Here is a 22,255-nt window from a genome sequence, read left to right as displayed (position 1 = left end):
TTCCTGCCAGTCTGTTGCAAGAATAACTTCTTTAGCTGCACTTGTCAATGACTGGAACTGAACTTCTGCAGCTAGGAAACTGCCTCCCTGTGATATCTCAGGATTCAGGTTTGGGACATGTTAGTTCACAGTATAAGACAAAGCTGTTGCTTAGTCAGTTTTAAGCAAATACAGGAGTAGCATTTTTCTTTCTTGTGGTTTCACAATAAAGCTTAAGTATCAAAATACTAGTATCAATCTAAAAGATTGTGGAACTGTAATTAAAACTTATTTCAGGCCAATTTGAAATTCTTGTACCTACTCTAACTTTTTTTTTTCCTGGAAGAATAATGGTAATGCAGGATAACTAGGGATTAATACTGTACATCAGCATAGTACCTAGGAAATCCTTCTGGATTTGGCCATTGGATGGGACTCATGAAGGGGCAGGGTGCTGATAGGGGTCTGAGGTTCTGTGACGTGAAGGCCCCTCTGCGTAGCAGATCTTCAGTATTCAGCTCTGAAAGAACTGAATCTGCATTTCTGTCATGTGGATCCTCCAAAACTTTGAGTTTAAAGCGTGTGTCCTAGAGAGGTTCTCTTCAACTTACCAAAAGGGGGAAGCAAAAGCATTCAGCTCCAGCTTTGTCATTTCTTTTAAAAAATCCATGTGGTGAGAGACTAGGGCCCAGTGTTTAAAGACTTGTGTACCAGTGCTTTAAAGGGATGTTTGTATCCATTCACTCAAACGACTCCATTTCTGAAGCTATTCAGGTGTATTTGTCTTTGCAGGAACTGAACAAATCTTTTGGGTGGCCTGACATTGACACAGGAAGAGACAAGTACTGAGTAAAGAGAAATACTCCTCAAGTAATTAGGAGGTTAATAAATAGTGTGAAACTTCTAAAACTTAAATATACCTTGGAAAGAAAGTTAATGTGGAGTTGCTAAATCAAGTACTTATTTCTGCAGCTGCTGTAATTGCCGGTCTAATTAGACTGACAGGATTGCTAAAGCCCTGGGAAATAAGTGGTTTGTGGTTATCTATAATGTATCAGTACTTCTGCATTGTTACTCCAGTCTCTGAGCTCCCTGGTGTTAAGTAAAGCTTACCTATGCCTGTAGCTTGAGTACACACTAAGTGCAGTATTCCATAAACTGGATCTTCTGCCAAAGAGAGGACAGCTTACCTTGTGTCACCTGGGGCTATGCCAGGCTGAGTCTCCAGGCCTGGCATACCAGTTTGATTTTTGTCTTCATCTCTAGCATTCTGGTATCCATGATCAAGCAGACACAATGTTCCCCTGACACACCAGCTAGCTGTATTTAGTGTTTTGGACAAGCAGAATTAGCTGCTCTAATTGATTGATTTGTTTTAAATATCATGATGATATATCCCAAGTTGCATAAGCGGGCTATGCCAGGCTGAGTCTCCAGGCCTGGCATACCAGTTTGATTTTTGTCTTCATCTCTAGCATTCTGGTATCCATGATCAAGCAGACACAATGTTCCCCTGACACACCAGCTAGCTGTATTTAGTGTTTTGGACAAGCAGAATTAGCTGCTCTGATTGATTTTGTTCTAAATATCATGATGATATATCCCAAGATGCATAAGCTTACTTAGAATGTTAAATCTCCAAGTTCTTGACTTCTTTCTTTGAAAAATGAGTTGGATCAAGTTCAAGCAAAACATGTGCATATGATCCAGAGTTGTCATCAGAACCAATCCTTATCTTCCCAGATGATTCCAGCTACATGCCACCAGCAAATTACCCTGGGCAGCACATGCTTCATGTACTGTGGTAGCGTGCTGGGTGGGGAGTATGAAGGAAAAAGCAGTCATGCTCAGCTAGCTATAGAATCACTCTGGCTGGAAAGGGCCTCCAGGATCATCAAGTCCAACCTTCTTCCCAGCATTTCCCTAACCACTAGACCATAGCCTATGAAAATAATCTGAGTTGTGCTTAAAACCTATAACTACTTGGGTATGGTTCTGCAGTTTGTATGTTTTTGGGTTAATTTCTCAAGAAAATAGTCTATCAGTAGAGAAAACACTATCTTCCAAATACATGCTCTAGAAAACTACACTCTCCTGTTTTATAAAGGAGTGTACTTAACAAAAGCTTCAGAAAATAAATGAGTGGATATGTATTTCTGAAGCTTGAGTGGGTACAAGACTTCTGGCTCAGAGCTTTTCTCATAGGCTTATTTTAAGGTCTTTCAGGAGCTTCCTGAGCATTGTGTGAAGCACATTTGTCACCAGCACACAGTCTGTAATCTCTGTAATCCCCATCCTGCAACCTGTATCTGTAGTCTAGCCTTGTAGTCAGGTTTTAGCTATAGTGATCATTTTCAAAAAAATCAATGGATTTTTTTCAGTTTTCTGCTCCTTTTTAGGGGGTCAGCAGCCCGAGCTGTTCAGTTGGGTACCTGTATATCCAAGCTGTGTCTGCAGGAGCAACCTTGCATCAGTTTCAGAGTAGGTGTGGGCGAGGATGAAGATGACTCTTCAGACAGTGTACTCATCTGGAGAGTCAGCATGCATAATTAAGCACGTTGAGATGTGGTGGTAGGTGGATCTTAGTCTTATGCAAAGTGCCCCTTTGTTTGCCTTGTGTAGGAATCATCTGAATTCCAGCACCTATGACTGAGATTCCAGAGTGCTGCCCCGAAAACTGGTGGTGTTCTACAAGTTACTCAGCTCTAGATCCTGAGGTCTGTTGAGGCTGTTCAGTCATCGTTCTCCATTTTCTTGATGAAAAAATGAGTAGTTCTATATCAAGGAGTCCAAACAAGCCAGCTTATAGCACTTTTGACTTGTTTAATTAGCAACACTTCCACCAGGGCAGTGGGAGAATCGTATCAAAGATTCTCTGAACATGTTACACCACCAGCCTTCCTACATGTACCTTGTGCTGCAGCATCTTCCTCACGTGGTGGAGATGCTGACCCCTTCTGCTCAGCAGCTTCATGTTTCCCTTCATTCTCTCTCATGATGTGAAGTATTCCATTTCACCCTGGTCAGTTAACAAATCTGAAACGACCATTCAGGATGTTTTCCTTAAACTGCTTCAGTTATGTTCGAGCTTTTGTGACAGCTTAGCTTGGGCATACTTTGGAAGTTAATTTGCTGCCCCATTTGGAAGGTGCACGGGTCTTAGACTCTCAAACAACAGAAAATAGAGATTCTCAGACTGACCTGTAGATTGTCCAAGATGGTATGGCACAATCAGCCATTTAGTTCCATGCACTGAACTATATGAGCTTGAAGAGTTTAGGTGAAAACAGTAACATATTTCACAGAAAAACAGTGTGAAAGTTTCGTTAAGGAAAGGAAAGTTGTCCTGAAGAGACCATGGCAAGACTTCTTAAACTATTTGAAACAAAACTGAAGTATTACTCAATTAGTAGTGGCTTGCAATTCTACAGCCATCTAAAATAAAGCTGGAGTTGCAATATAGCTTGCAGAGGTAAGGCACTTGGGATAATCTCACCCCTCAGTCCCCTGTGCCTTTTTCTGAGAGTCAGGCCAGCAAGCTGTGGATGTGTTCAGATTGCTGATCTGTTCTGAAGAAGAGGTCCTGGATGAGCGACCAGTGTGATTAAGTTTCTGCTGCCTGTGGACTGAGGTAGGCTAGTTGAACGAGCAAAAACTTCTGCACTGGTTTTGGTCTTGTATTATGCTGCTACTTGTGAAGGACTTGGGGAGATAGGCTATCATCCCATTCAAGGTTTTCCTTTGCTGGAGTATTGCCTGGCCTTGCTAGAAGTGGAGAGAGCAGCTCGTCGCTGCCGGTGAATAGTCTAAAGGATTCTAAGTATGCCTGTTCTCTGCTGTGGAGGCTAGCAGAGCAATGAAGTTTAAAGTTCCAGATTCTTCTGCCTACAAGTAACATCTGCTTTTATTTTATGAAAAGCAGCTACGTTATGGGATCTCATTATGTTACTAATTTTCTGTAATAACCAAGTGACTGTAGCAGACTCTTAGAAGACAGGCACGTTCCGGTGCTCAGCTGCGGAGGGGAGCAACCCTGGTGGTGATGTGGCTGAGTCCTGCTAGGCTAGTGCCTGCATCACTGCCCAGGACCTCTCTCAACTGACCTGTGGGTGAGCAATCCTTTTCTGTAGCTCCCAGGGTCATCAATTACTCTGACCAGACAGGCTGAGGAAAGAGGAATGTTGTTTTCTAGCACCATCCCTGCCATTTTAGCGCTGCACTTTTAAAGTCTTTTCAACTTTTATCTTTGTCAGCTGGGAAATATTTTTCTTTCCCAATGCTTTGATTTTTTTTTTTTTGGAGTGGGGTGAAGGGAGGGAATGTTTTTATGTATCTCTAGTACTAAACCTTTTCACAGTCCTCTCTATGTAAAAGCCAGAGCATCACTCCCTTGATAAACCATGCTCCATTGACCTTTGAGGTTTTCTGGCTGTTAACACTGATGGTAATACTGATACCTGTCTGTCTTTTGTGAAAAAATAGTAGAGGCAAGGGCAAACTGAAGCTGAATTACAAGTAATGCTACATGGTTGTAGGCTTCTGAATGCAGTTACAGTTTAGGTGGGTAGGCATAGTCTTTAAGATTGGTAGAATCTCAGTTTCTGGGGGTTTAGATTGAAAGAATGTCACAAAGAGGGGAGAGATTTACATCTGTGTTTACACTTCTGAATGAACACTCTGTTCTTGTAAATAATTATATTAGTATAATGATTTATATACCAGTCAAATTAACACTTGACACGAGTGAGTTATCCCAACTGGGATGGGAGGGCATAGTAAAGTGGTGGCAGAACAGCTGTGGAGCCAAGGTGGGTGACTTGGTGTGAGTCTTTTGAAATTCAAGTTTGTTTGGCTGTTGAATTCTGCACCTAACTGTGCCCTGGTGCTGCCATCTGTTTGAACTTGTGTGACAGCTCCCCTTTCACAGTGAGTTTGGAGAAGTGCTTGAGCGTATGCTTAAAACTAACTTGTCCAAAATTTCTGTTGACTTAGGATGAAGCTGTAAGGGCAGCTCAGTCAAGGCAAGGGCAAGCTGTCACGTGGGGCCACTCCTTCAATCTGCAGCTTTCCTTGCACTAGTTCTGGTATTCATCTGGTCCTTGGGTGAGGCACTTCTGCTTGCTAACTTGTCTGGAGGGCATGGAGGAAAGCTGGTTCTTTTTCTTGGCCAAGGGGATTAGTTTTTCTATCTAGAGACTAGAGTCACCTCATCAACTTGTCATACTTGGGCTAGCCAGTGGGGGTGGGGTGTCGAGGAGAGGGTGAGGAGGAAGAGGGTAAAACCACAGAGGTGTGAACAGGACCTCTGCAGCTGTCTGATGAAACCTCATTCTTGGAGAGATTTTTCTGGAATAGGATTTACAGGATCTAAATGGTTCAGTAGCCAGAAATGGTTCCAAGCTATAGTAAATCTGCCACTGGCATAGCAGTCTGAAGGCAACAACTCAACTTTTAAAAAGATTGTAGTGTTTGAATGGCACACTATTGAAAACCCTTAGATAAAGGTAAGTTAGTTTTCTGAGCACATCAAATAATGTTGTGTTAACAGCTCCAGCTCATCTGCCCAGCACTGATGCTGTAGTTGCTGCTGGAGCAGTGGTCCCTGTGCTCACTGCACCGTGCCTTCTCTGGAAATCCATTGTGCTAGTGCTGTTTGAGTGGGGAAATCCCGCCCAGAGCCGTGTTCCAGCCTGTGGGAAACAAGCATAGTTTCCACGGGCAGGTGAAGGAAGGAAGGATCTGTCCTTGAAGCTCACCCAGCTCACCCCAAATGAGCAGTTTACTGGTGTGTGCAAGTAGGATCTCCGAAAATCGTGTTTGTCACTGTGTTGGTCCCTGTGTTAGTGAGGGGGTTTTGTCATTTTGGCTTTGGCCAGCGGAGGGGAAGTTTGCCTCTCAAGACTGTTTATCTCTGCTGTTTGGAGTGTGGGGAGAAGGGTGAAACAGCAGCATCAGCCTCTAAGCTCCATGCATTTCAAAAATGTTAATTCTCATTCAATGAGTTACTTCATAAGAAGCTGGAGCCTTCTAGGGTCTTACTGTTTCCTAAACAAACCTTGAAGCTAAATTGCCACTCAGCTAATACTACTTTGCTTTTGTTTCCACTAAATAGGACTGTTAGATGGAAGGAGAAGCTTTCCTTCTAATCCTGTTCCTCTTGTGAGATACTTATAAAATAATTGGTTCAAAAGAATGACTTTGACTGAGTTGGAGAGGATGAATAAAGTGACTCAGCTTTCATCCACATATAAGTACTACAGCAACTGGAGTTCTGTGGAGGTACTGGCCTTAAGCTGTCTATAAAATGTGAGAGTCTTTTTGGCAGCTTCTTGCCAAGCCTGTTCCATAAATCAGAAAGCATAAGTGAGGACTTCATATTTTCCATACGTCATTCTGACAGGACTGTTCTCTAGTAAATTTTGGAAACATGCAGACTAAAATACCAAGTTTTAGTAAATATTCCAGAAGATGACTAAGCTTATGGCAAGCTGCAGAATATTTGGAAGTTGGATTTTGTTCTTCAGTGAACAGAGTATTCTGAGCTCTTATCTAATGCTTAGAAAATTAATTTGGTATTTAGATTTTTCAATGACTCATTGGGGCATGTTTTCATTTTTGTCGAGATTATCAAATAGCTGGCAATAAATAACTGCTCTCCAAATGGCTGGACATTTGCTGCAAACTTGCTAATGAAGGTGAGGGACTAATGTGTTTGTTACACTAATGTCAACAGAGCCCTGAAACACTACAAATCCTTTGACACAGCCATTTGTCAGTATATAAACAAAATAGAACTTCTAGTTACTTGACTTCAGCAGAGCTTCAACCAGCTTTTGTGGAAAGGAGTAGCCAGGTGTTTACTGTTCAAGTGATATAAGAAGTTATTTTGAATTTGGCATTTGAATAAATGCAGCTTAGGTCATCTTTACTGACAGATCTGCCTGCAGAAGAGTACAGGCTTGGTGGTGGTGCCTGCTGGGGCTGTAACTGAAGGTCCCGAACTTGCAGGAGTGTAAGTGGGCTGTCCCAGCCATGCTGGAGCTCTGTTAGCCTGGGGTGTATGGAAGGCACGAGTGCTGACACATTGGATTCCAGTAGAAGGGTTCACTCTCTTTAAACTGCCCGTTACCTCTCAGTGGTTACTGCCAGCCCTGCAGTACTTGCTTCAAACTGAACAGTAATCGTGATTTGGTAGCTATGAGAGTCTAACGAGATTAATATCTGTGGCAGATACCAACTGGTATAAAAAGTTGCCTTTGGACAGGAGGAAAAAGGCCAGATTTTGAGCATGAGTGCTCTGAATGTGTCAGTTCTCGTGCTTGGTTATGCCTTAAGTTGGTGCCAGCTGGAGAAGTCTGCATGTGTACATTTGTTCCAAGTCCCACCTCAGTCTAGACTTGTATCTTGCTTGTTTTGCAGTGTAAGGCAGACCAAACACAGCCTGGCCTCCAGCAGCCCTCACCATGCCATCTTACCTCCAGTTAATCCTGCCCAGCTTTTAGATTAGTTTGACCTATGAAACCCACAATAAACCATTGGCAACTTACATTCTACACTTTTACACTGCTCAAGCAGAGATACTGTTTTCCTCCTTGTTCATTGCTAGCTGTGGAGAATCCAATATGATTGATCTGTCCAAGCTTTAGAAGCCAGTAAAACTCAAAGTGGGCAGAATTGTCTGTGAGGGCTCAGAATACCCTTAAGGAACTGCCAAGGAAGTGCAGGTACTGGAGGGCATCTAGCAGCTTTTGAAAACAGTATGGTATCTCTATGTTCTGGCCTCAGCTGGAAAATGTGTTAATTCCACAAGAAATTCATCTAGGTGCTCTGCACTGCTTCGTTGGACCCTCTCCCCAGCTGAAAGGACTTGAGACCGAAGGAGGAGGAGAAATGGAAGTAAACAGATACTCTCAGTGTCTTTATCCTGTGAGCAGGATAATTATGACAGGCAAGAACTCCTACAGGGGAGATACTGGCGAGAGATGGCAGAGGAATCACCATTCTTTACAGCTAGTTAAGATTGTATGTTGATGAACTCACAGTTAACCTAGGGACAAAGAGTGCAAGGTCTCTGCTGGCCTATGAGCTTCTTCCTCTGTGTGAGGCAGAGGAATGGGCTGCTGAGCAGAGAGCTGGTGTCCTGAAGTGGAGAATCACAGAGTGGTTGAGGTTGGAGGAGATGTCTGGCAGTCATCAGGTCCAATCCCACCTGCTCAAGCAGGGCCATCCAGAGCCTGTGGCCCAGGACCATGTCCAAATGGCTTCTGAGCATCCCCAAGGGCTGAGATTTCCACAGCCTCTCTGGGCAACCGGTGAGAATGTGCTTCATTTTTCACAGCAATATGAAACCAAAGATTTGCAGACTCTAGAGGGAAGAGGACTAAACATACAGTCAGTGATTTAAACATCCATATGTACTGCTGGATATATATTTATGAAGCAGTTATACATCAGAAAACAGTATCTGCAAGTACAGATGAAAGCAGACAAATTGCTGTGCGTTTGTGGTACCACATCTACAAGCACGTCCATTAAAGGCAGCTGGGTGCTTCCACAGAAATGGCTGGTGGCATATAGTCATTAGAAAGATCAAACACTTTACAGGACAGGCCTGACATCTGAGGATGGAAATAATTTTAACAGTGTGTAAATCTAAAATCTGTTTTCTCTTAGGAAGAAAGAATGTAAAAGTTCTCGAGAGCAGAAAGATGGAGACTGCATACCAATAACATAAAGGCTCTATGTTCTACTTGCTGGTGCAGAAATAACAAGTGTAGTTCAGCTTGAATACCTGAAATTCTTCATGCCCAGAAAGCATATAAAATAGTGGCTCCACTAAATACAAGTGAAATGTTCTTCAGGAGATAGCAGGGCTGCCTTTGGCTGTGTTAGATGTACCAAAACCCTTGCCCTAGTTAAAGGTGCACCTAAAATCTGGAGTGATGCAATGGTAGAGAATGCAGCAAAGCTTTATGGAAGAGAGCTGGGAGTTTGACCAGCAGCAGACCCCATAAGCCTTAGGTGGTGATACCTTTTCCACCTGCACTCTCGAGAAACAAGTTTTCGATGCAGGAATTTTAGTATTTAGGTAATATTCTTGAGTATTTAAACTATACTTCAGGTGAGAGGGAGAAAATGCTGCCTTCTACTCCAGTCAGTTACCTAATCTGAGGTAAAATCACAGGAAAAGAAGCCCTGAAAAGGAGGAGGGAGAGAAAATGTAGTGATGTAAGGCAACAGTGACAGGAGTTGGTGTTGCCATGTCCCTCCCAAAGCACTGCTGATACTCCACTCTCTGCAGACTCGGCCCTTTCTCATCTCAGCCTTGTTAACAAACTACACCAGAGGCAACCTGCTCTTTGCTGTAGGTGCCCTAGCATGGTGTAATTAGTTCTAGTAGTAAAAAGTGGAAATCAATGATTAATGTTTGAGAGATAAGTAATGGTATTAGTTTCCTCTGTGTGTGTTTTTTTAAAATAGCATTTCTTATCTTATCTTTACTGTCTATCCATTGTAAACAGCTTTGTGGCACCAAGTTCCAATTAAGGAAACTACTTAATTCAGTTTCAGCTTTCTTCTGATATACTCAAGGTGGTTTGACTCCAGGTAAGAGGAGTCACTATGATAACTTAACCATTCACAAGAGACAGTGCTAACTACTGACTCTGAAAGCTGAGAAAATTTGGGAGCTGGTCCCGAAATACCACAACTGCTAAACAAGGTAGTAAATGTAGCTTTGGGCTGCAGCATCCTTGTTCTTTAGCAGAGAGTGTGACAGATGTCTGGTACTGCTAACAAACCCACTTACAAAGTTCAGGAACTAAATTTAAACTTGTTTTGTACAAATTTGGTGCTTCTCAGCTGAATGTCTGTTGAGAAGCAAGGGGTTTATGTGTATGGATCGATCATGAAGGTGGAAAAACCAGGAATGTTAATTGTTAACATGAATTAATAATAAGTTAAACTATTACTTAAGTCATTTGTTTTTATGTTTTTACTAAGTAAGACTTCCTGTACTTTAAAGCAGTATTTCAGGCAGCTGGAGAGAGGAAAAAAGATACTTCTCTCTAAGCTAATTCAAAACTGTATTTAATTTGTTACTTTTCCCTGTGACTTAATTATTCAGAATGTTTCATTTTATTACCTTTACCTATTAACCTGTGTAGATTTTATCTGTAGTTTCACTCTGTCTACAAATGTAGGATGTCCAAAGTATTGAAGGTGGGGGGTGTGGCTTTGCTTCCTTGTTGCTCATCATTGTTAAGACTTTATCTTGTTCTTTCATGAGCTTCTGGTTGCAAGGCAACTGTGACATTATTACTGCGTATGGATGTTAAGCATTAACTGCTGTTGCAGTTCAATATTAAAGGAATCCCCATGGCCCTAACAGTGGGGTTTTATGTGAAGGCCAAATAAAGCTTAGTGAGAAACTGAAGGTTGTGTTGCCTGCCAGCAGCTAAATAACTAAGGGACTCCTTTTGAGATGAAATACTGGAAGGTCTAGCTTTATTGTTTGGAACACAGGGCCCGTTCAAGGCACACTTAAGGGCAATGCTTGAATAGTTCCTTTCATGCCTTTAGTACAGCTGTCTCTGGAAGCTTGGCTTCAAGATGTCATGTTTGTCTCCTGATCCTTTTTGCTTTGAAAGGATCTGGGCAGACCCTTCAAAAATCCAGAGAAATGTGTGACAGTTTTTTAATTCATTACTGGAAGACTTGGTAGTTCTGGACTATTTTTTGTTATCACTTCTTGAGAACAGAAATCAAAGATGAAAAATAGTACTAATTCTCACAGCTATTCAAACATTTACTTAGACAGCAGCTAATTGTCCATAAAGGGGCCTAGTACTTCTTGAAAGCAGTCAGCAGAGACATCTGAGGACCTTCAAAGTACAGCTGTGGTCCTTTATATTAGCAAGGTCAACAGTAGTTGTAGACTTCTGTCTGCCTTCTGTACTCAGTCTGTTACTGGCAGAGCCGTGTCCTTTGTGCTGTGTGGTCTCTGGTCTTAACCCAGTCCTTGTTGTTTTCATCTGCTCTTAGCACAGTTACTAATCCCACCTCAACCTAATATTTCAGAGATGCTTTTATAATGGAATTTAAGAACCATGGGGACATAATAGGGGAAAAGCAACTGAGATAATAGGACAAATGACAAGTAATTATTTTAATTTCTCATTGGAACCAAATAAAAAAGTTAGACAGAAAAATCGATGGTTAAATCCAAGCTTGTAACTGCATGCCTTGCTGCATGAGAAGGCATTTAGGATACTATAGCCTCTAACTTGAGTAACTTGAGTTATGCAATTCCAGGGTATCCTCTCAAGGTCTCTTCCAAAACCATCTGATGATGGCTTTCACTGAAATCCTGCAAGTGAAGTTTTACCCTGTGTTTATAAAATGCATTTTAAGTGGTTATTTTCTGAAATAAGCTGGGCTGTGTGACTGTAGCTGAAAATAGCTTCAGTATAGCTACTGATAAGCTTGCCATGGTTTTTTTTCCTGCAGTTCAGTCCCCTCTCTTTCCTGTTTAACATACAGTAGTGCAGAAGAGTTAGAGGTGCTATTTTGTCAGGCCTTTGTGCACTCCTTCTCTGTTACTGGAGTGGAAAGAGAAGTTGGGGTATATGGACATCTCCATATTTCATTCTGTGGTGGAGTGAGTAGCCACGTGCTGTTCTGTATAGGAGCAGGAGAACCTGCAGTGTGTCCTGCTGTAGCCTCTGAAGAAGAATGGAGAGAGAAGATGGCTGAATGCCCATGTGAAGGGGATGAGAGGATGTAACTGCTATTTTGGACAAGAACTTGGAACGACGCTTTGTCACCGCTCCGTTGTTTCCTGATGGTGGCTACAGGACTAGCTAAGGGGCATGGCAGCAGGCTGCTCTGATCCCTGGTGCCCCAGTTCCCAGAGCTTTCTGGTAAGGCCTTGACCAATTTTGCTGCTTGGGTCTGGCTGAGCAGGGTTTCATGTGAAGATGAAACAATCCATTGACCCAGAGACTGCTCTTGTTTGCGCTGTTTTGCAGCTGTCCTGGCAGTCATGAGTAGCAGTGGCTGGAGAGGAGATGTCTTCTTTGTTAGACCAGTGCACCACTGGTATGGCTGTAGCCATGCAAAAACTCACCTGTTTTGATCAGCCCCAGAAAGATAACTGTGCTTCATCTGCCTTACCTGCAGGGGCTGGATGGAGAATGAGAAGGAAGGAATTTCTGCCTTAGAGTAAGCAGCTTGTTTATGCCATCAAAATAGTTTAAAAGGGGGGATGAACGTTGACAGAAGGCAGAAAGTGTGAAAAGGAAATTACTGTATTGAAAAGTAGAAACTTAAAGGAACTTAGCTGTCAGTACCTGCTTTATTTCTTTCTTTGACATAAACATGAGGTAGTGTGCACTCTTCTCCTCTGGTGTGCTTTTGGCATCCATTGTCTTGAGCTCCATACAGCTGGCTTTGTTTGCTGTGGATGCCTGCTTTCTTCTTTAAGAGTAATTAATCGAAAATTTAATTAAAAAATCACTTTCCCAAACAGAGTATTTCTTCATATTCTCAGTTGTTGTATTTAGACTAATTTGTCTTGACATTGCAGCTGTGCTGTTCTTTGTGTTGCACAATCCTTTGAGTTTTGTTTCATTAAGAATGGAACTAAAGAATTTGGGGAAGGGGAGGGAAGAAGTGCTAGACTGTTAGAAGTTAATTTGCCGTAAACCAAAATGTTGAGAGCAGATTAGGAAAGCTATGAAGTGACATGTAAATGCTTGTTCAGTTTCACACTTGTGAGAAATAAGTCATTAAAGCTGGGTGCACATGAAATAGATGTTTGGTTACAGCTACTGGGAATAGTTTGTTCTTACTGGTATATTCAGAAGCATAGAGGAAAAAGCTTGGAAGATAAGGGATTGATCTTAGGCTCCAAAATCCTTAAAGGTTAAACTAGCTGGAAAAAACTATCCCTACTCTGTTCTGAACAGCCTTGTATGTTCTACCTGTCCACCTAGTTGCTGTATCTAATCTCTGTTGCAGGTCAGAAGATGCATGTTTGCACTATACTTTTGGGGTTTTTCCTTTAAGTACTTTAACGTACTTTAGGTACTTAAATGTTTTGGTTACATGTCTTCATCTGGAGCTGTGAAAGGTAAAACTGAAGCCTAAAGGATCAAACCAGAAGGCAGATAGTTTAAGTCACTTGAGCTGATTTGCATTGTTCTGGGGGTTTGGTTCATGACCTCTAATGCCCTGGACAAAACACCTTTCTTGCTTGGTATCTTCTAGTACTTTTTTAAAAAGGGTTTAATGTGTCCATGCATCATCTTGGAAGACCAGTGTGAGCTGTGCTACCTGCTCAGACCAACTCCAGATGGGAAGCCACCTTAGGAGGGATCTTGCCCCAAACTGGTCAAGCTCTTAACCAGTTTGCCAGTGGCAGAACAAGCACACAGAGGACTTCAGGTCTGGCAGGCAGATGTGGCTGAAGCTGAAAGAAACTAGAAACAAGAAACTAGGTTGATCTGGTTTATGTAACAGGCAGAAAAACTGGGGACCAGAGTATGGAGGAAGCTGCTTCGATCAAAGAAGAGGGCTGTGCCAGAAGCTCAGTAAGAACACTGATTTATTAGGGGGTTGCTTGTACCACGAAAGAGAATAGCTACACTTTGGGGTTGTTTTTCCCAGCAAGAGGAGGGTGGGAGGAACAGTGGGCAAGCCCTTACTCAGGCTGGAAATGCATCCCCCTGTAGGGTGTGTCTGCCTCTGGCAGTGCTTGTTTTCAAGCCCTGACTCCCAGCTGCTGCAGATGGCTGGAGGATGGCAGCAGCAGAGATCACTTTCTCTGACAGCTGTGTAGCTGAAGCATTGACTGCTCAGGTTCTGTATACCATGGTTATGCTATCTTCATAGACTGCTTCAGCTTCAGGTTTTCAATGAGTTTGCAGGGTAGGCTGCATGGCAGGGGCTTACTCTGAACAAGCTGTTTCAGAACACTGAGGTCTCGTGCAAAGATCTCTGACTTGCTAATTTTCTTCAGAGCAGGGGAGCTGTTTTTTCCTATGTGGCCATAAGTGGCCTTTAAATGATGATTTATGTGAAGGGACTATAGTTCTGCTGCTCTGAGTTGCTTGGTCTACACTTGGGTTACTGAAGACCTCAGCCAAAACTGTCCTCAACAGGGTTTGTTAGTCATGTTCAAATTTCCTCTCAGTTGAAAAAGAGTTACTTTAGCCACATGCTCTGGAAACTCAGTCTTTGTAGTCTGTGTGCTTTGAAGGAGTGTAGCATAACTGAGTGGGCTTTCTGAAATCTACTGCTCTACAGTTCTGTTTTTTTTCCCATTTCTATGTCTACGCCTGTGAAAATTCTCTCCTTCAGCTGCAGATAAATATAGGCACTTGTGGACACCCGGTTACAGCTAATCATGTTGTTTTAAAAAAGGGGGGAGGCTGGGCAGGAGAGCAGTGCCACAGCAGAGGTAGTAGAAAAGCCAGTCCAACAAAGCTTGGTGCACTTGCCTGTTATCTCTCGGAGGCACGGATTCATGCCTTGAAGGGGGTAGGAAAATGAAAAAAATCTGTTACTGCTTCTCTCCCTTCTTTCTTCACTCCCAGACAAACTCCAAGGTGAGTGCCCCCCCCGTTCCTGTAGTTGCTGTGGCTCTGGGGCAGGGCTGGGGCTGCAGGTGGAGCTGCCTGGCAGGGGAGTGCCAGCTGGGCATTCCCATGGGGTGCCAACAGAGCTGAGGCCTGAGTGGAGAATGCTGCTGGAGCTGCCGAGTGCCCTGGAGGGGAGTGGAGAGTGAGCAGGATGGAGCTGGGAGCTTGGATCCCTTGCAGGGATAGCGTGGGGGATCAGGGCTGGGGTGGGTAAAGCAGGCTGCAGACAAACAAGGCTGTGAAGCTTCAGTGCTGTCCAAGCAAAGCCAGCCCGTACCTTTGCAGGTGGTGCTGCCCCGTGGTGGCTTTGTTGCCATGCAACGTGGGAAGAGAGGCTGAAACTTTGTGTGCCTGGCACAGATTAGTTTAACAGTGAACTCAATTCTTCTCTGAGGCTCTGTGTAAGAGGTTTAGAGATCCCTGCCATGAGGGGAGAAACAAATGCAAGGCAGCTTGCTCTCAGATTATTTTTTGTAATGAGCTTTGTTATGCAGTTATGAGAGAAGCTGGGAGTTGTATGAATCAACAGTAGAAAAGGCAGAGAGTCAGGAGGTCTGTTAATCTATCATCTGCCAGCTGTCCAATGAAAACACTCTTTTGTGTGGTGTTCGGAGGTCTGGATTAGTCATTTAACACCTGCAGGCAAAAATGTTGTACAAGAACATGTGAAAATCATTAGAGCAAAACTGTTCTGACCTCTGTGATTGGAAAATGCAGGGAGCATAAGAATGGAATTAGATGGGTTCAGCTGTAGCTCGCACATCTTAAGACTGCAGCTGACACAACTCAGAGCAGCAATTAAGCAAGTAGCAAATGCTGAAGGGGCATTTGCATGCTCTGAGTTTGGATCCAAATCACACAGGAAGACCAGGTTTCTGGGAGGATTAAGCATTCATGGTACTGAGTGAATTAGAATACAATACTAGCTCTGTAATTAATAGTTTTATATAAACTAGGTACATTTTTGATTAAAAAGCATTGTCTGGAGTTCTTGTGGTCTTTAAAAGTAGTCTCATCATAGTATACTGACAGCCTAGAAGCTGAGAAATCTTAACAGCACATACCATTTTACTACTTCACTCATTTTTTTAAAGCATATATGGTGCTCTGCTTGTTACTTATTTAAAAAAGGAAAATGCATCAGCTTCAGAGAAGAGGTGGATGAAGGTAGATATTGTAGCAGGGGTGATCAAGCAAAAGGTCTTCAATTTATTGCTTAAATTTTTTAAGATGTTAACTCTTGTTTCTTTAAACAGAAACAAACTTTGTCATAAAGCATAAAAACTAGAGGTTAAAATTAAAGTTTCATTTTGAGACTTGCTTTTGTTTTATTTTGAAACTTGAAGTACAGAATTGATAATAGAAATGACTTTTTAGTTAGAACAATGCTTATAGATACTAATATAGATGGAATGGAAAGTAATTTAGACTAGCAGATGTTACTTTTTATATATAATACAGTAAATATCAGCAAAAGCTCTCCTAGTATTTCTTTTAATGTAAAATGCCCAAGATGATAAGTTAATTGGATAAAGCTAGCCATATCTCACTTACAAAACACGCTGTCAGTTAGAGCTGGTAACTGGCACTGGTCTTAACACAGATATACTGGATGGGGTAATTAAACACTTGGCATTCCTTCTTCTGCCTTTAAAAAAGGTGACTTCTATTTTAGGGTCAAATTATCTCCTTCTGATAACTAGTCTCTTGCAGAAAAATAAACATGTCTGAGCTCAATTGATCTTTAACCCTAGGATTGCTGAAGATGGAGCCCTTGCTGCCTGGCTGTCTGAATTCACAAACAAGCTGTAGATTTTCTGTTATCCTTTTTGACAAACTTGGAAGTTCAAAACCTGTACAGGATTGTGCTTCTAAATTCTTGACAATAAAATGAGGCAGAGGTTTTGAACAATTATCACTAATGTAGTGCTTGTGGTTTGTGTTTTTTTGTGGTGTGTTTGTTCTCACTTTGTAGACCACTAAAGCATTCCTTCCTAAGATGCTGGAAATGAATCACGGACACATTGTGACAGTTGCAAGTTCCCTGGGACTGTTCAGTACTGCTGGAGTGGAGGTTTGTTAGACTACAATTAACAATAATGTTGGCATCTACTTCAGATAAGCTTTTTTGATTGTCAGCTGGAGAAAATGAAGTCCCATGTGAATGGGATCCCCTGGAGTGAGCCAGCCACCCTATTCACCTACTTTGCAGATGGACTTGCCACTCTGAGTGGAAGCCTAGGAGGGCTGAGGGTTTCAGAATGCTCAATGATCTTTGAATTACCTGGTAAATTTAGGAACCTGAAAGGTCCCCACCTACCTACTCCTGTCAAAATCTTCAGTGCTAAGCTTGAAGCCAAAAGCAAAGTTTTCAAAAATGATGTTTTCTGTTTCTGAGAAAATGGCTACCAGCCCTCCTCCCAGAGTGTCCCCCCTGCTTCACTAGCCTCCTGCTTTAAAAGCATGAAGCTGCCTAGCTGCTGGCAGCTGCTTGGGAACACCAGCTTGGGGCACTTGCTTGGTACATAAAACTGGTTAGGATTAGAGCCTATCATCTTGCTTTTTAAGTCATTGGCACAAATGTAAGTGTGAACAAAAAGCTTTCAGTTAATGAAAATTAATTAAAAGTCTCTAATGGAATAAGTATTGCCCCATAAGCACACACTTCTTTGCATATAGGTACGGCTCAGTCCAGGACCTTAAACTGCCATGTTTCATAACAGAAATGGATGAAGCTGGTGTAACTTAAGGCTTTTTAGAGTATTTACTGTCTTGGGGAAACTACAAAGAATTTCCTAGGCTGCGGGTGTGACCACTAGCAGAGATGGACACATCCAACAAAACTTGGATGTTATTGCTGACTATGTAATTATTTTTTCATGTTGTTGAACTTAATATTTCTATGAGATACACACACTCTTCCTAAAATTATGTGCTCAAATCTCCATGCTATCTTCTATTGAAACTAGTCTTAAAAATAAAGCATTTAAGATTTTACACCTATGCCTTACCAGCTTTCCAAGATTTTTTCAGATCTGACCCAAGGTAGTATTAGGTATCTCAGTCTTTTGTTGTAACATTTAATATTAAGCAAACTGGTAATAGGAGTAACTTGCCATGTGAGCTTGCCTGGTTCAAAGACTTGAATCCAAGGTGTTATCCTCCTACATTCAGCTTTCCTGCTTTCATGATTCTGTGCTAATTGCCTCAGAAGTGAAGTGATAAATGAGTTTGATGTGATGCCTTATTCAGTGGGTGTCTTTTATTGTTGCTTTTAAAATCTGTGCAGCATTACCTCAGATATACTTTGGCTTTGAACGTGACTCATATTTCTCCTTTTAAAGTTGCCTTTTTTCCTCTTCATTCATTGCCAACACAGGATTATTGTGCCAGCAAATTTGGAGCTGTAGGTTTCCATGAGTCTTTGAGCCATGAATTGAAGGCTGCTGAAAAGGATGGAATCAAAACAACTTTAGTCTGCCCTTATCTTGTAGATACAGGAATGTTTAGAGGGTGCAGGATCAGGTGAGTGAAATTCTTCTCCTGCTCTGTGTATGTAGTGTCATAAAAGCACTTGAAGGTAACTAAACTGTTACCATAATCTTAAAATTAGTATTATATCTGCTTTAATATGTTGTTGTTAAACCTGAAAAAGAGACTCTGAATTAGTTGAGTGTCTTCTGTCCATTTGTACTTGGACAACACAAGTTTTCAGCTGTATTCTCTGTAAATTAACAGCAAATATAAAAAAAAAAATCAAGTCTTTGTCTCTGCTGATGCCTTCCAAAGAAAGTCAATGAACTCTTCACTGAGGTATACAGTCCTTTAGGTATCTTATTAATCTATCTTACTAAACTGTTTCAGAAAAGAAATTGAGCCTTTCCTTCCACCCTTGAAGCCAGAGTACTGTGTGAAGCAGGCGATGAGAGCAATCCTCACAGACCAGCCAATGATCTGTACACCTCGCCTCATGTATATGGTCACCTTCATGAAGAGGTAAGAGCTGAAGTGCTGGTTTGTTGGCAGTGCAATCTACAGACTAGGAGTAACATACACCAGCATGTCCACAAACTCCCTCCCACCCACACAGGCCATAGGTGCTGTTCTGGTACAATTCATGTCTCTCTCGGCTGCTTGAGTGTAGGTTGATTGCTTGGAAGTTCCATAAAATGGAGACACTATGCATTATGCATCCTTGTTTTACCCTTCTCATATCTTCCATCCTCCTTAGCTTCCCATTTTCTTTTCAATAGACTTTTATTTTCACTGTTTGGGTTCCTCTTTAGGAATGGGGCACAAGGTGTCTTCCAGCAAAGGAACCTCTAGCTCTGTTTCTAGAAGCAGTGTGTAGGAGGCCTTGACTGCAGGTTCTCTAGGACTTCCTCAGATACAGTGGACAAACTGAAAATCTGCACATTAAGAAGCAATTTTCAGAGTCCAAGTTTGGAGGAAGGGCTACTGAAAGGAATTGCCTCCTTTGTTCTGTCTAACACCAGAGGAGTTCTTGGGTGGGAGCTCTGGACCTGTAACCAGGCTGACATATCAATGATACGGGGTAACACAGGAGTTGGCTCAGTGCCACTGATGCAAAATCACTTGCATTCTGTTTTATAGAGAACAGCCTCACAGCTCTCTGTTTTAAATCTGTAGTACATAGGAGGAACCTTGAAAATACAGCATTGTCTTATTTGCCTTCTGCAAGGGCTGGCTGAAGCTGGGACCCTTGGTGATTTTTATTCCACTTGCAAGGCAGTGGTTCTCCTCTGCATCAGGTCTCTCATGGTGGACCAGCTCACCAAAGACTACAGATACCTTCACCACTCTCCTGTTTCCTAGAAAGAGAGTATGTGTGTGTCTCTTCTGCCAACAAATCAAGGCACTGTCAGCACCTTTAAGAACCAAGTTACTCAGCCAGAAGCTCAGGGGGTGTCTCAGTGCTCTGTGCACAAGCAGTGCCTTAAACAGCAGCAGTCACACCAAAGGCCCTTTGGGTTGTCTTGGGTCAATGTTTTCACTTCCAACAGAGAGATCAAAGCTGCTGCATAATCCCTGCCTCAGGCAGCAGCACTTGGATCAGCTGCCCTGGAGTGGTGCTGCACAGGCAGCAGGGCTGGCACTGAGGACACCTGTGCCAGTGTCCTGCAGAGTGCTCTGGTGGTCACTGCTCCTGATGGCCAGATTCTCTGCACTGCCTGCCACTGGGTGATTGCCACTGCTTACAGGGGCAAGGAAGTTCCATTTTGGTCCTTCACTAGAGCCCCTGAGTACTACACCTGACAAAAGTAATATTTTGTGGGTTTGGGAAGGAGGGAAAGGTCTGTAGCCAGGTATCTATCATATCATGGAATTCTGTCTGGAGGAAGAAAAAGGAGATTGCTCTCTTCACTTCAGACCTGTCTTTTTGAGGATGAATGATTGACTTTAGAATGTAAGTCAAGGTGGTTAGACTTCTAGTGATCAAAGGATGGTGTTAAGAGCAATCCCACATTAAAGAATATCTTACATGTCTGATGACTCCTGATGTGGCATGAGCAGATGCTCTGCTGTCAGTAGGCTCACTGTGATGCCCTGTGTCTGTGTCCTGTCCTGTCTGCCCCCTGCCCTTTAACACAAGCAATCACACTGAAGGAGCAGCAGGAAAGTCTAGCCTGAGGTGTGTGAATAAGGAGCTTCTTCCTCCTTTCTGCTTGCCTGCGAGTTGACTTTGGAGTTTCAGTTCTCTCTGAGTATGCCTGTGGAAGAGAAATCCTTTAAGTCTCTGAAGAAGCCTCTCCCATAGCTACCAAGGAGGCAATGTATGTAGGTGAGGTGTTCTGTGTTGTCTAACAGCTGTGCCCTCTCCCTGGCAGCATCCTGCCCTTCGAGGCGGTGGTGTGCATGTACCGGTTCCTGGGGGCAGACAAGTGCATGTACCCCTTCATCGCCCAGCGGCAGCAGGCCACCAACAACAACGAGGCCAAGGACGGCATCTGACGGGGGCTCTGGAGGGCTCCTGCTCCCCCTGCTCCCAAACCTGGCCTGCCCTTCTCCTGGCTCCTAAACCTGTGTACTGAACTCTAAAAATCAATGATTTTTTTATATATATATACTGTAAATAAAAATAACTAGAGTATTTGAGAAATGTGAAAGGTAAGGCAAGTGAATTTACAATGTAGCTGTCACCGTTGTCCTTTAGACTATCACTGTATGGACAGTAGCCCCTCGTAGGGGTGCCCTGTGTCACAGCCTGCCAGGGCTGCTAGAGCTGTCTCCAGCTGGAAGCTGCAGTGCTTCAGGGAGGGAAACCTTGAGCTACCTTTTAGCAAATTCAAGGACAGTTTCTGAATGCATCTCCTCACTTGTTCACCCAAGCTCTCTAAAGGACACATGGCCAAATCGTGATGTAACTTTTTTTGTAGCAACTGTGTGTTCTATTTAAACAAAGATAAATTTGTAAATCTCTCCTAATTCAAAGGCAAATGAATGTCTCATATCCTGTCAAGCAAACTTGTACTGGGCATCTGGTTTTCTAGGAATGCATTCAGTGATTGAAACTGATTTTTTTCAAGTCACTTGATTTGAAATATGCTCTGTTCTGTTTCCCCCTATATGTCAGTCCATTCTGTGTTTCTTTTCTCCCTACTCATTCTTTTTCTGACAGAGTTCTCCCACCCTTTGAAGAAGCTGTTGTATTAAATTTCTGTAACTGGACTTGTGCCTAAAAGACAAAGCACCTCAGCTGAGATACAAACTGTTTATGTAAGTGCTGATCATATGCCAATTATTAGCAAAGGAAAAACAAAATAATGCCTGATGCAACTCTACATGCAGAATAAAGAAGAGTGTAAAGATTTTTTGAGTTGTACTCACATTGTAGAACAGCAAATGATGTTTTTACAGTATTTTTTGTAAAGCGAGCAATTTTGTGCCTTGAATTTGGTAATCTGTATTAGTGAAGCATTGTAAAAGTGAACTTCTACCTCTGTATCTTAATGTATACCATCCACTTGTAAACTATTGGACAAATTGTGATTACTTTTTTAGAATGTCTTGTTAAATAGTGACCAATGCCTGTGGTTATTAAAGTGAGCCACCTTTTCCTTAAAGAGGTGATTTGAATGCTTCCTTTAAAGACTGAACTGATGTGAGCTACTTGTGCCTGTGCTGTAGCTATTTAGTATCAACACAGTGTAAATATTTACTGCTGAATTCCTGTCTCCACTTTGTCAGCTACATAGTTTACAGTGTGATCTCAAATCTGTCAGTAAGTACTATGAAATTAGGCTTTCTGAGCTGGCTGTTTTCCTGTAGTTTCTAAACTCCTTGTTAAGTGCCTGGTCAAAGAACTTTTGAAGAGTATACACTTGTTTTTTTATGAAGCTTCATTTAGATCTACCAAAAAAAAGACCCGGTATGGATGCAGTTTCCTGTAGTTTCTAAACTCCTTGTTAAGTGCCTGGTCAAAGAACTTTTGAAGAGTATACACTTGGTTTTTTATGAAGCTACCAAAAAAAAGACCTGGTGTGGATGCAGCTTTAGTGAATTTTCAGTCCAGCTGTAGTTATTACTGCAGATATGTAACATACAGGTAAAATTTATAAAAATCAGTCTGGAGAATAGTGTTGTAAGCTATAAGCCTGTTTAGAGGTCGAGCT

General features: G+C 42.3%; 1 protein-coding gene across 1 annotated transcript in view; it reads left to right on the top strand.

Moving 5' to 3' along the window:
• RDH10 (retinol dehydrogenase 10 (all-trans)) overlaps positions 1–20,612 on the top strand; it is a gene marked incomplete at its 5' end in the record, with an annotated part of 23,597 nt that extends 2,985 nt beyond the window's left edge. The window contains 4 exons of the mRNA XM_008944210.1: positions 16,597–16,695; positions 18,001–18,146; positions 18,486–18,617; positions 20,471–20,612. Coding sequence (XP_008942458.1) covers positions 16,597–16,695; positions 18,001–18,146; positions 18,486–18,617; positions 20,471–20,594 — 501 coding nt within the window. The remainder of the gene's footprint in view (positions 1–16,596; positions 16,696–18,000; positions 18,147–18,485; positions 18,618–20,470) is intronic.
• Positions 20,613–22,255: the final 1,643 nt, after the last annotated feature.

The sequence above is a fragment of the Merops nubicus genome, unplaced genomic scaffold (assembly GCF_000691845.1).
Source record: "Merops nubicus isolate BGI_N331 unplaced genomic scaffold, ASM69184v1 scaffold3157, whole genome shotgun sequence".
NCBI lineage: Eukaryota > Metazoa > Chordata > Aves > Coraciiformes > Meropidae > Merops > Merops nubicus.
This window is presented reverse-complemented; position numbering and strand designations above follow the sequence as displayed.